Source organism: Ailuropoda melanoleuca, chromosome 10, assembly GCF_002007445.2.
Source record: "Ailuropoda melanoleuca isolate Jingjing chromosome 10, ASM200744v2, whole genome shotgun sequence".
In the NCBI taxonomy this organism is placed as follows: Eukaryota; Metazoa; Chordata; class Mammalia; order Carnivora; family Ursidae; genus Ailuropoda; species Ailuropoda melanoleuca.
The window spans coordinates 22189272-22203408 of record NC_048227.1 but is presented as its reverse complement, the minus strand read 5'-3'; the positions used below and the strand labels follow the sequence as shown (position 1 = coordinate 22203408).

Genomic DNA, 14137 nt, shown 5'->3' with positions numbered 1-14137 from the left:
CTGCCAGATTCGCTCTCATTTCCTCCCTTAGAGATTCTATATTCTCATTAACATTTTCGTTAATACTTTTTAAGAGTTGAACATTGTTACTCTGAATTCCATTTCTGATAATTTGTTTATATCCATATCCATTAGTTCTGTGGCAGAGGCCACAGACTCATTGTCTTTTCTTTGNTTTGCTGAGGGGGGATTTCTCCTTCTTGTCATTCTGATGAGGAGAGGTTGCGGGGTTGTCCAGAGCCCAGATTATTGACCCGGACCCAGGCCGTGCACCCTTGTTTTATAGGGACCTTAGGGATGTGGGCTTCTTGATTTTTCAGCCTGCCTTCTGGGGGAGGGGCCTGCCACGCCAATACTCAGGCAACCCTGTTTGGGTAGAGTCTCCCTGTTCCCTGCGAGGGGGGATGGGGATGGGCACACTGTTAGCTGCTACTTCCAGGCTTTCTTTCTCTGGCGGCTTTCCCTGGTGGTTTGCTGTGCCTCTTCCGAGAGTCATAGCAGCAGTGGCCGAATCTCAGCCTCTGTCTCAGAACAGAGGGATTGCAGCCCATTTTCCACTGATGTTCTGGTCACTTTAACTCTGTTTCTGTTGGCACTGCTCAACCCTGCAGCATCCCGGGATGTGCACCCCACACGCGGCGTATCAGCCCTCACTTCCAGGGCCGGCGCATCTCTGTCCTTTGTGTTTCTAACACCGCCAGCCGCCAGCCGCCCCCACATGCTCTGGAGCTCCTGGTCTCAGTCTGGTTCCAGTGAGCACACCAGAGCTCCAATTTTCAGTCTGGTTGCACGTTCCCCGGCTCACGGTCTCAGTCTGTTCTCTTGCGGGTGCCAGTCCACGAGTCCACCCACTCCCCCGTGCAGGTGGCTACTGCTTCCTGGGCCCGAACATGGCAGCCTCCTCCCCCTTCCATTTATCTTACAATATCTGTGCACGGTTCACCACTCCCCCACTTTGTACCTCAATACTCATCGCTGGAGATGTTCATTTGTTGAGATCCAGATGTATCTTCCTGTGTCTCGTGCTGATTCTGGGGATGTTCAGGCTGGTCTGGTACCTATCCAACTCGACTCAGGGGACTGGCTGAAAAAGGGGTCCCCTACTCCTCCGCGATCTTCTGAATTTGTACTTTAAAACATTCCTACAGAGAAAAATCCAGGGCCAGAAGGCTTCACTGATTAATTCTACTGGATGTTTAGTGAGGGAAAAAATAACAATTCTACACAAACTCTTTTTCGAAAACATGAGAAAAGGAAATATTCCCCAATTGGTTTTATAAGGCCAGTATTACCCTGTTACCAAAATCAGTTAAGTACATCATAAAAATAATCTCATTATACAACAATCTTTAATATGAAGGATTGTACTGAGAACATTCAAAAGGAAGAGTGAAAATGACCTTAAAATATGTGAAGAGTTGTCATAGGAAAAGGGGTCAGATTGAACTGAGAGCTTAAGAGTAGAACAAACAATCAACATTAGGTAAAGTTAGATGGAAGTGGAATTCAGCCTAAAATGTAGAGAAAATGTGGAAGATGGAGAGTTTTTAGTTTACCATCTCTGAGGGTAATCACATGTAGGCTTTTGATAGTCCCTCATTGGGAATTAGAGAGGTTTTTATAAGAAGTAAATGGGTTTTTGGAGATCATTGTAACCTAAAATAATATTAATTCGTTCTTCTAAAATTATTTGTTAGAATCATGTTGTAATTACACCACAATTAGCAAAACTTCCATACAACTGCCTAGCTGGTAAATCTTTCTCAGTGTCCAGCTTCTACATCCCTAAATCCATTTTTTGTTATTTATAACTACTGTAATTTGATGTAGGAATTTTCCATTTGATATAGGAATATGTGAACAAATTAACTTTTATTCAGTAGCTATAGTCCTTAATACTTAGAAAAAGTAAATTGGTATTTTTTTAGGACAACGAAAGATCAAGTTACAGTGGGGACAAATTTGCTAAAGTAAATATCTCTTCTTTATTTCTGTTTATTTCACTGTAAGTATCACAGTGAAGAATAATCTACTAAACATTTTTCCCATGGCTAACCAACAGTATTAAAAAATACATGTAACAAAAATCCCAAACAACCTAATTCAGAAATGGACGAAGGAATTGAATAGACATTTCTCCAAAGAAGACGTATAAATAGCCAACAAGCATATGAAAAGATCACAACATCACTAGTCATTAGGAAAACACAAATAAAAAGCACAAGAATTAACAAATGCTGGAAAGGATGTGAAGAAAGTGCAAGCCTGTCCACTGTTACTGGAAATGTAAAATGGCGCATCTGCTATGGAAAACACTATGACATCACCTTAAAAAGTTAAACATAGAGGGGCACCTTGGTGGCTCAGTCAGATAAGTGGCTGACTTGATTTTGGCTCAGGTCATGATCACAGGGTCCTGGGATGAGCCCTGCATAGGGCTCCCGACTTAGCGGGGAGTCTGCTTTTGTCCCTCTCCCTCTGCCCCTCACCCCTGCTCACTCTTCTCTGTCTCTCACACAAATAAATAAATCTTTTTTTAAAAGTTAAACATAGAATTACCATATGATTTGGCAATTCCGCTTCTAGGTATATACCCACAATAATTGAAAGTAGGAACTCGAACAGGTGTTTGTACGCCAATGCCTATAACAGCATTATTCACAAAATCCAAAAGATAAAAACAACCCAAATGTCCCACAAATAAATGGATAAATTACATGTTGTGTTATTCATGCAATGATTATTATTCAGCCTTAAAAAGGAATGAATTCTTATACATGCTACAACATGGTTGAATCTAGAAAGAATTATGCTAAGTGAAATAAGTCAGACACAAAAGGATTCCATTTTATATGAGGCACATACAGTAGGAAAACTCATATTGACATAATGTAAAAGTGAAGCTGAAAAAAGGAATAGAGAATTACTGTTTAATGGGTGCAGAGTTTTAGTTTAGGATCTTAAAATAGTTCTGGAAATGGATGGTGGCAATGGTTGTGAATGTGCTTAATGCTGCTTGAATTTATGAAATAATAAATGTAATGTTTCTTACATTTTACCACAATAAAAAAGCTTTTAAGAAAACAATAGGGAAGAATACATTTGGAAATAAAATTAAGTATTAAATGAAAGTGTTCACATATTTTAAAAATTCAATTTACTAGAAAATAAAATGAACAGCAAAAAAGAAAGTGTATCTAGAACTGGTGCTAGTTCATTCTTCTCTTCCTCTCCTTTCAGGTTTGAAGCTCTCGTTAATGACCTGGAAAATAAACAAAAAGAGCTGGGCATTGCCAACTTTGGTGCTTCAATCACTACCATGGAAGAAGTCTTCATTAAGTGAGTAATAATGACCCTTAAAAAGACACAACAACTAACTTCCACCCTTAAAATGTCAATTGGAGAGCAAAGCCTACCCTTTTTGTATTGGAATGAAATAATCACAGTAAACGGATTTTTTTCAAATATGTTAATATTTTGTGTTAATTCATTTCCATATATTCAGCTGAGAGTATGTAAAGATTTTGGGCTTCGGCCTTGATACCTGTGTCTTTGTGGTAGATGATTTAGGAGTTAGTCAAGAAAAAGAAAGAATTAATATCTATGTCACCATAGGAAAAGTTCTAGTTCTAACTTGAAGTGTATACTAGAAATTACTTAAAATTTTTAATCTAACCATGTTTTCATAATTTGTTTAATTGATGCAAGGTTTGTTTTGTTTCTTGCACTGTAAAAAAGTCCAAAATGAAAATGTCCAGGGAGTTCAGGCTGTCACTAGGCAAAATAAGCTGATTATCTTTCAAAAGAGTTCACAAAATGTCCTTTTTCTGGTAAGGTTATGACAGAGCTAGGTCTAAACTTCATTCTCTCAGACTCAGTGTTTTAATATTGTCCATGTCTCAGATTTGACCTGGTGTAATTTACTCACATGAATTAGGTTTGCAGAAGACTGATATATATAATTAAAATGCCACTTAATTTATGATAAACAAATTATAATAAGCATAATTCATAATAAGAAATTGCCTCTTGGCTTTTCAGTCTAATGTTCTATTGTCTGTCTCTAGGCAAGCTACAGAGGGAGCAAAATTATAATGAGGAACTTCCTTTGTGAATACAACTAGAACAAGATCTATAAGCACAGAGAACAAGTCTGTTTTGTTCATTGACTATACTTGGGGCCATAAATAGTGTCACATAATAGATACTCCAAAAGGTTCTCGGATGAATAAATGAATGAACTGATACTATTTAAAGTCATTATCTGCACAATAGTTGCTTTACCTGCCACTGGGAATTACCTGCCACTGGGAATTAGTTCAAAACCTTAGACCAACACCATGGTATCTGGGTTATCTTTCTATTCAGGGCTTCTGCCTATTATTTTCTTTCAAAATCTTTATTTAAATTTTAGTTAGTTAACATACAGCACAATATTTGTTTCTGGAATAGAATTCAGAGGTTCATCACTTACATGCAACACCCAGTGCTTATGACAAGTGCCCTCTTTAAAACCCAGCACCCTTCTAGCCCGTGCCCCACCTACCTCCCTCTGTCAGCCCCCAGTTTGTTCTCTATCCTTAAGAGTCTCTTATGGTTTGTTTCCCTCTCTCTTTTTCCTTTCCCCTCCCCCTCCCATATGTAGATTGTTCTGGGCAACATAGACATTTTCACATTTATTCTTCCAATCTATGAGCATGAAAAGTTTTTCCATCTTTTTGTGTCTTCCTCCATTTCTTTCCTAAGTGTTCTGTAGTTTCTAGAGTATACATCCTTTACCTCTTGGGTTAGGTTTATTCTTAGATACGTTATTGGTTTTGGTGCTATTGTGAATGGAATCGATTCCCTCCCTAACTTCTCTTTCTTCAGTTTCATTGTTTGTGTATAGAAATGCAAGTGATTTCCGAGCATTGATTTTGTATCCTGCCACATTACTGAATTGTTCTATGAGTTCTAGTAATTTGGGGGTGGAGTCTTTTGGGTTTTCCATATAGAGCATCATGTCATCTGCGAAGAGAGACAGTTTGACTTCTTCTTTGCTGATTTGGATACATTTTATCCCTTTTTGTTGTCTGATTGCTGTTGCAAGGACTTCTAGTACTATGTTGAATAATAATGGCGAGAGTGTGCATCTTTGTCCTGTTCCTGATCTTAAGGGAAAGGCTTTCAGCTTTTCCCCATTGAGAATGACTTTCGCTGTAGGCTTTTCATAGATGGTTTTTATGAAATTTAGGAGTGTACCCTCTATCCCTATACTCTGAAGGGTTTTAATCAGGAAACGATGCTGTATTTTGTCAAATGCTTTTTCTGCATCAATTGAGAGGATCATATGGCTCTTGACTCTTTTCTTGTTGATATGATGTATCACAATGATCAATTTGCGAATGTTGAACCACCCTTGCATACCTGGGGTGAACCCCACTTGGTCGTGATGGATACTCCTTTTAATGTACTGTTGGATCCTATTAGCTAGGATCTTGTTCACAATTTTGGCATCCATATTCATCAGGGATATTGGTCTGTATTTCTCCTTTTTGATGGGGTCTTTGCCTGGTTTGGGGATCAAGATAATACTGGCCTCATAGAATGAGTTTGTTAGTTTTCCTTCTGTTTCTATTTTTTGAAACAGCTTCAGGAGAATAGGTATTATTTCCTTTTTGAATGTTTGGTAGAATTCTCCAGGGTTCCGTCAGGCCTTGGACTCATTTTTGGGGAGGTTTTTGATCACTGCTTCAATCTCTTCATAATAAATCGGTCTGTTTAATCAATATCTTTTTTTTAAGTTTTATTTATTTATTTGACAGAGATAGAGACAGCCAGCGAGAGAGGGAACACAAGCAGGGGGAGTGGGAGAGGAAGAAGCAGGCTCATAGCAGAGGAGCCTGATGTGGGTCTTGATCCCATAACGCCGGGATCACGCCCTGAGCCGAAGGCAGACGCTTAACTGCTGTGCCACCCAGGCGCCCCTAATCAATTTCTTCTTGTTTCAGACTTGGTAGTTTATAGGTTTCCAGGAAGGCATCCATTTCTTCCAGAGTGTTTAACTTATTGGCATATAGTTGTTGATAATAGTTTCTAATGATTCTTCATATTTCTTTGGTGTTGGTCGTGATCTCTCCCCTTTCATTCATAATTTTATTAATTTGGGTCCTTTCTCTATTTTTTTTAATAAGTCGGGCCAGTGGCTTATTGATCTCATTTATTCTTTCAAAGAACCAGCTTCTAGTTCTGTTGATCTGCTCTACTGTGGTTCTGGTTTCTTATTCATCGATCTCTGCTCTAATCTTGATCAACTGCCTTCTCGTGTGTGGGTTAGGCCTGTTCTTCTGTTGCTGTTCCAGCTTCTTGAGGTGAGAATATAAAAACTGCATTTTAGATTTTTCTAATCTTTTGAGTGAGGCTTGGATGGCTATGTATTTTCCCCTTAGGACTGCCTTTGCAGTGTCCCATAGGTTTTGGACCGATATGTTTACATTCTCATTGGTTTACATAAATTGCTTAAGCTCATCTTTAATTACCTGGTTTACCCAATCATTCTTAAGCAGGATGGTTCTTAGTTTCAAAGTGTTTGAGTTTTTTCCAAATTTTTCCTTGTGATTGAGCCAGTTTCAAAGCATTGTGGTCTGAGAATATGCAGGGAATAATCTCAGCCTTTTGGTATCAGTTGAGACCTGTTTTGTAACCCAGTATATGGTCTATTCTGGAGAACATACCATGTGAATTCGAAAAGAATGAGTATTCTGTTGTTCTGGGGTGTAGTGTTCTATATATATCCATAAGGTCCATCTGGTCTAGTATATCATTCAAAGCTCTTGTTTCTTTGTTGATTTTCTGCTTAGGTGATCTGTCTATTGATGAGAGCAGAGTGTTAAGGTCCCCTACTATTAACATATTATTATCTATATGTCCCTTTATTCTGGTTAAGAGTTGACTTGTGTATCTTGCTGCTCCCCTGTTGGGGGCATAGATATTTATAATTGTCATATCCACTTGTTGGATACATCCTTTAAGAATAATATAGCGTCCTTCTGTATCTCTAACTGCAGTCTTTAGTTTAAAATCTAATCTGTCTGATATGAGAATTGCTACCCCAGATTTCTTTTGAGGTCCATTGGCATGAAAAATGGTTCTCCATACCTTCACTTTCAGTCTGGATGTATCTTTAGGTTCAAAATGAGTCTCTTGTAGACAGCGAACAGATGGTCATGTCTTTTTATCCAATCTGCAACACTGTGGCATTTTATGGGAGCATTTAGGCCATTTACATTGAGACTGAATATTGAGAGATATGATTTTAATGATGTCATGTTGCATGTAATGTCTTTGTTTCTATAGATGGTTACTTTCTGTTCTGTATCACTCTTGGGGCCTTTTTACTTTTATAGAACCCCCCCCTTAATATCTCCTGTAGGGCTGGTTTCGTGGTTACAAAATTGGTCAGTGAGTGGCAATTCTGGAAGGTCCTTATCTCTCCATCAATTCTGAATGACAGCCCTGCTGGATAAAGGATCGTTGGCTGCATGTTCTTCTCACTTAGTGCTCTGAATATGTCTTGCCAGCTTTTTCTGGCTTGCCAGGTCTCTGTAGACAGGTCTGATGTTATTCTTCTATTCCTCCCTCTGTAGGTGAGGATTCTCTTCCCCCTGGCCACTTTCAAGATTGTATCCTTGGATCTAATATTTGCAAATTGTACTATTATGTGATGTGGTGTTGGTCTGTTCTCATTGATCTTGGGAGGGGTCCTCTCTGCCTCCTGGACACGAATGCTTGTTTCCTTTGCCAGATTAGGGAAGTTCTCGGCTATAATTTGTTCAAATATCTCTTCTAGACCTCTCTCTTTCTCTACCCCCTTGGGGATCCCAATGATTCTGACATTGAAACATTTCACTGAGTCAGTAATCTCCCATAATCTACATTCTTGAGATTGGATTTTTTGAGCCAAGTTCCCATTTTTCCCTTCTTTTCTATCATCCCATCTTCCAATTCACTAATTTGTTCTTCTGCCTCATTTACCCTGACCATTAGAGCATCCAGTTTAGACTGCATTTGATTCCTAGCATTTTTAATTTCTGCCAGATTCACTCTCATTTCCACCCTTAGAGATTCTGTATTCTCGTTATATTTTTGTTAATATTTTTTTCAAGTCTATACATCATCTTGACCATTGTTACTCTGAAGTCCCTTTCTGATAATTTGGTTATATCCATATCCATCAGTTCTGTGGCAGAGGCCACAGTCTCTGTCTCCTTTCTTTGCGGGGGATTTTTCCTCCTTGTCATTCTGATGAGGAGAGGTTGAGGGGATGAACAGAGCCCAAATTATTGACCAGGACCCAGGCAATGTGCACTTGTATTATAGGGACTGTAGGGATGTGGGCTTCTTGATTTTTCAGCCTGCCTTCTGGGGGAGGGGCCTGCCGCGCTGACACTCAGGCAACCCTGTTTTGGTAGAGTTGCCCCATCCCCTGTGAGAGGAGTTGGATATGGGTGCAATGGGAACTGGTATTTCTGGGCTTTTGTTCTCTGGCAGCTTTCCCTGGTGGTTTTCTGTGACTCTTCTGAGAATCAGAGCTGCAGTGGCTGTATCCTAGCCTCTGTCTCAGAACAGAAAGATCACAGTTTGCTCTCCACTGAGCTCTCTTGGCCACTTTATCTCTGTTTCTGTCAGTGCTGCTAAAAACCCCGCAGTGTCCCGTGTTGTGTGCCCCACAGCCACTCTCCCAGTCCTTGCTCCCAGGGCCAGGACGTCTCTGTCCTTTGTGCTTCTAACACTGCCAGCTGCCCCAGTTCCCATGCGTGCTCCTGAGCTCCCTGTTTCTGTGTGGTTCGCATGCTCCAGAGTGCCGGTTTTCAGTCTGGTCATGCACACTTCCGAGCTCCCGGTTTCAGTCCGGTTCAGTGAGTGCTCTGGAGCTTGGGTTTTCAGTCTGGTCATGAGCGCATGTGCTCCCGTGCTCCTGGTCTCAGTCAGCTTTCTCGGAGGCTACTGGTCCGCGAATCTGGCCGGCTCCCCAGTTCAGGTGGCTACTGCTTTCCAGCTCCCGAGCACAGTGTCTCCCTCCGCCTTCCATTTATCTTGCAATATCTGTGCACAGATTCATGGCTCCCTGCTTCATATCTCAATACTCAGTGCCAGAGATGTTCATTTGTAGAGATCCAGATGTAGCTACCTAATCTTGGGCTGATTTTGTGGGTGTTGGGGATGATCTGGTAGATATCCAGCTTGATTCAGTGGACCAGCTGAAAAAAGTCCCCTACTCCTCCACCATCTTTTTCCTTCCCTCCTCTTTCTCAAATACTTTTCCTGCATCTATTGAGAGGATCATTTGGTTCTCATCCTTTCTTTTATTAACGTGATGTATCAGGTTGATTGATTTGCAAAGCCCCGCTGCATACCTGACCTGTCTTTCTTTATAGGTCAAGGACTTTTTTCCCTTGCTGCTTTCAGGATTCTGTCCTTGTCCGTGTATTTGTGAATTTGACTGTGATATGTCTTGGTGATGGCCATCTTTTTTTGAATTTAATGGTAGTTCTCTGTGCTTCTTGGATTTTGATGTCTGGGTTCTTCCACAGATGAAGAAAGTTTTCAGCTATAATTTGCTTAAGATAACCTTCTGCCCCCTTTTCTCTCTTTTCATCTTCTGGGACACCTATGATATGAATGTTATTCCATTTTAATAAGTCACTGAGTTCCTTAAGTCTACCTTCATGATCCATTACCTTTATTTCCCTCTTTCATTTTTTCATAATTTTATCTTCTATATCAGTGATTCATTCCTCCGATTCATCCATCCTTGTTGTGGCATCCATTTGGGTTTGTATTTTTAATTTAGGCTTGCCAAGCTTTTAGCTCTTTTATCTCTGTAGTAAGGGCTTCTCTGGTGTCTTCTATGCTTTTTGAAAGCTCAGCTAGTATCCTTATGATTGCTGTTTTAAATTCTATTTCAGACATATTACTTGCATCTGTACTGATTAAATCTCTAGCCATCATTCCTTCCTGGTTTTTCTTTAAAGGTGAATTTCTCCATCTTGTCATTTTGGAGGTCAGAAAGAAAGAAAGGAAAAGAAAAGGAAAAAAATGTTCAATTAAAAAAATAAAGAAGCTAGGTATGTTTTGGTCTGCTCGTTAAGACAATCTTCAGAGAAAAAGAAAAAATAAAAAAATAAAAATAATAAAATAAAATTTAAAAATTGCCCTTTCCATATCTAAACAAACAAAAAACCCCAGAAAACAGACAAACCCAAAAAACCAAAGGAAACTAGATCCTTTGCCTACAAAGGTGAAGCTTTGCTGCACTCTATGATCAACAGACTTGGTGCACGGGAGTGGTTTGCACTAGTCTTCTGGGGGAGGGGCCTGCTGCTCCAGTTCTCTGGTGAATTTTTTTTAATGTTTTTTTTATTATGTTAGTCACCATATAGTACATCCCTGGTTTTTGATGAAAAGTTCAATGATTCATTAGTTGTGTATAACACCCAGTGCACCATGCAATACGTGCCCTCCTTACTACCCATCACCAGCCTATCCCATTCCCCCATCCCCCTCCCCTCTGAAGCCCTCAGTTTGTTTCTCAGAGTCCACAGTCTCTCATGCTTCATTCCCCCTTCTGAGTACCCCCCCTTTCTTCAATTTCTTTACTGGTTATTGCTTTGTTCAGATTTTCTCATCCTTCCTGTTCCAGTATTGGTACTTTATAAGTTTCCAGGAAGGCATCCACTTCTTCCAGGTTGCTTAATTTGTTGGCAAACAGTTGCTGTTAGTAATTTCTATTGATTTTTTCTATTTCTTTGGTGTTGGTCATGATCTCACCCCTTTCATTCGTGATTTTATTAATTTGGATCCTTTCTCTTTTCATTTGGATAAGTCTGGCCAGAGGTTTATTGATCTTATTAATTCTTTCAAAGAGCCAGCTTCTAGTTTTGTTCATCTGCTCCACTATTTTTCTGGTTTCTTTCATTGATCTCTTCTCTAATCTTTATTATTTCTCTGCTCCTGCTTGGTTTAGGTTTTATTTCCTCCTCTTTCTCCAGCTCCTTTAGGTGTAAGGTTAGCTTGTGCATTTGGGTTTTATACTTTTTTTGAGAGAGGCTTGGATGGCTATGTATTTCCCCCTTATGACTGCCTTTGCAGTATCTCATAGGTTTCGAACCGATGTGTTTTTGTTCTCATTGGTTTCCATAAATTGTTTAAGGTCTTCTTTAATTTTCTGGTTGACCCAATCATTCTTTAGCAGGATGATCTTTAAATTCCAAGTGTTTGAATTGTTTCCAAAAGTTTTCTTGTGATTGAGTTCCAGTTTCAAATCATTGTGGTCTGATAACATGCATGGAATAATCTCAATCTTTTGGTATTGCTTGAGACTTGATTTGTGACCCAGTATGTGATCTATTCTGGAGAAAGTTCCATGGGTACTCGAGAAGAATGAGTATTCTGTTTTTTTAGGGTGGGATATTCTGTGTATATCTATGAAGTCGATCAGGTCCAATGTGTCCTACAAAGCTCTTGTTTCTTTGTTATCTTCTGCTCAGATGATCTCTCCATTGCTGAAAGTGGAGAGTTTAGGTCTCCTACTATTAATGTGTTATTATCAATATGATTCTTAATTTTAGTTAGCAGTTGGCTTATGTACTTGGCAGCTCCCATGTTGGGAGAATAGATATTTACAGTTCTTATATTTTCCTGTTGGATACACCATTTAAGTATGATATATTGTCCCTCTACATCTCTTTTTTTAATGTTTAACGTTTAACACCCAGTGCACCATGCAATACGTGCCCTCCTAAGTACGCATCACCAGCCTATCTGAGTCCACCACCCCCCTCCCCTCTGAAGCCCTCAGTTTGTTTCCCAGAGTCCACAGTCTCTCATGCTTCATTCCCCCTTCTGATTACCCCCCCTTTCTTCTTCCCTTTCTTCTCCTACCAATCGTCCTACTTCTTTTTTTTTTATTTTAATGTGTTTTTTTATTATATTATGTTAGTCACCATAGATTACATCCCTGGTTTGTGATGTAACGTTCAACGATTCATTAGAGGCATATAACACCCAGTGCACCATTCAATACATGCCTTCATTACCACCCATCACCACTCTATACCATTCCCCCATCCCCCTCCCTTCTGAAGCCCTCAGTTTGTTTTTCATAGTCCATAGTCTCTCATGCTTCAATCCCCCTTCTGATTATCCCCCCTTTATTTATCCCTTTCATCCCCTACCGATCTTCCTAGTTCTTATGTTCCATAGATGAGAGAAATCATATAATAATTGTCTTTCTGTACTTGACTTATTTCACTTAGCATTATCTCCTCCAGTACCATCCATGTTGCAGCAAATGTTGAGAATTCATTCTTTCTGATAGATGAGTAATATTCCATTGTATATATGGACCACAACTTCTTAATCCAGTCATATGTTGAATGGCATCTTGGTTCCTTCCACAGTTTAGCTATTGTGGACAATGCTGCTATGAACATTGGGGTGCACATGGCCCTTCTCTTCACTATGTCTGTATCTTTGGGGTAAATACCCAGTATTGCAATGGCTGGGTCATAGGGTAGCTCAACTGTAATTTTTTTAATTATATCTATTTATTTGACAGAGATAGAGACAGCCAGCAAGAGAGGGAACACAAGCAGGGGGAATGGGAGAGGAAGAAGCAGGCTCATAGCGGAGGAACCTGATGTGGGGCTCGATCCTATAACGCCAGGATCACGCCCTGAGCCAAGGGCAGATGCTTAACTGCTGTGCCACCCAGGGGCCCCTCAATTGTAACTTTTTAAGGGACCTCCACACTGTTTTCCAGAGTGGCTATACTAACTTGCATTCCTACCAACAATGTAGGAGGGATCCCCTTTCTCCATATCCTCTCCAACAATTGTTGATTCTTGCCTTGTCAATTTTTGCCATTCTAACTGGCGTAAGGTGGTATTTCAGTGTGGTTTTGATTTGAATTTCCCTGATGGCTAAGGATTTTGAACATTTTTCGTGTGTCTGTTAGCCATTTGTATGTCATCATTGGAAAACTGTCTGTTCATACCTTCTGCCCATTTTATGATTTATTTATTTCCTTCTTGCGTACTGAGTTTGAGAAGTTCTTTGTAGATCTTGGATACCAGTCTTTTACCTGTAGCATCATTAGCACATATATTCTCCCATTCCGTGGGCTGCCTCTTAGTTTTCTTGACTGTTTCCTTGGCTGTGCAGAAGCTTTTTATCTTGATGAAGTCCAACAAGTTCATTTTATCTTTTGTTTCTCTTGACTTTGGAGATCTGTCATGAAAAAGGTTGCTGTGGCTGATGTCATAGAGGTTGCTGCCTATGCTCTCCTCTAGGATTTTGATGGATTCCTGTCTCACATCGAGGTCNTCTAGAATTTTGATGGATTCCTGTCTCACATCGAGGTCTTTCATCCATTTGGAGTTTATTTTTGTGTATGGTGTGAGACAGTGATCAAGTGTCATTGTTTGCCATGTAGCTGTCCAATTTTCCCAGCACCATTTATTGAAGAGACTGTCTTTTTTCCACCGGATGTTTTTCCTACTTTATCAAAGATTAGTTGCCCAAAGAGCCGAGGGTCCATTTCTGGGTTCTCTATTCTGTTCCATTGGTCGATGTGTCTGTTTTTGTGCCAGTACCATGCTGTCTTTGTGATCACAGCTTTGTAGTACAGCTCGAAATCCGGCATTGTGATGCCCCCAGCTTTGTTTTTCCTTTTCAACAGTTCCTTGGAGATTCGGGGCCTTTTCTGGTTCCATACAAATTTAAGGACTATTTGTTCCAGTTCTTTGAAAAATGTCCTCGGTATTTTGATCGGGATAGCATTGAAAGTGTAGATGGCTCTGGGTCGATGGATATTTTAACTGCGTTAATTCTTCCAATCCATGAGCATGGAATATTTTTCCATCTTTTTATGTCTTCCTCAATATCTTTCAAAAGTGATCTATAGTTTCTAGGATATAGGTCCTTTNCGATGGATATTTTAACTGCGTTAATTCTTCTTTTTTTTTTAAATGATTTTTTATTATATTATGTTAGTCACCATACAGTACATCCCCGGATTCCGATGTAAAGTTCGATGCTTCATTAGTTGCGTATAACACCCAGTGCACCATGCAATACGTGCCCTCCTTACTACCCA

General features: G+C 39.8%; 1 protein-coding gene across 1 annotated transcript in view; it reads left to right on the top strand.

Annotated features, from left to right (window-relative positions):
• The window catches only part of LOC105242040 (ATP-binding cassette sub-family A member 3), a 151642-nt gene that overhangs the window by 63546 nt on the left and 73959 nt on the right, over positions 1–14137 (top strand). Inside the window, exon 15 of the mRNA XM_034669564.1 lies at positions 3241–3339. Within this exon, the coding sequence (XP_034525455.1) occupies positions 3241–3339 (99 nt within the window). The remainder of the gene's footprint in view (positions 1–3240; positions 3340–14137) is intronic.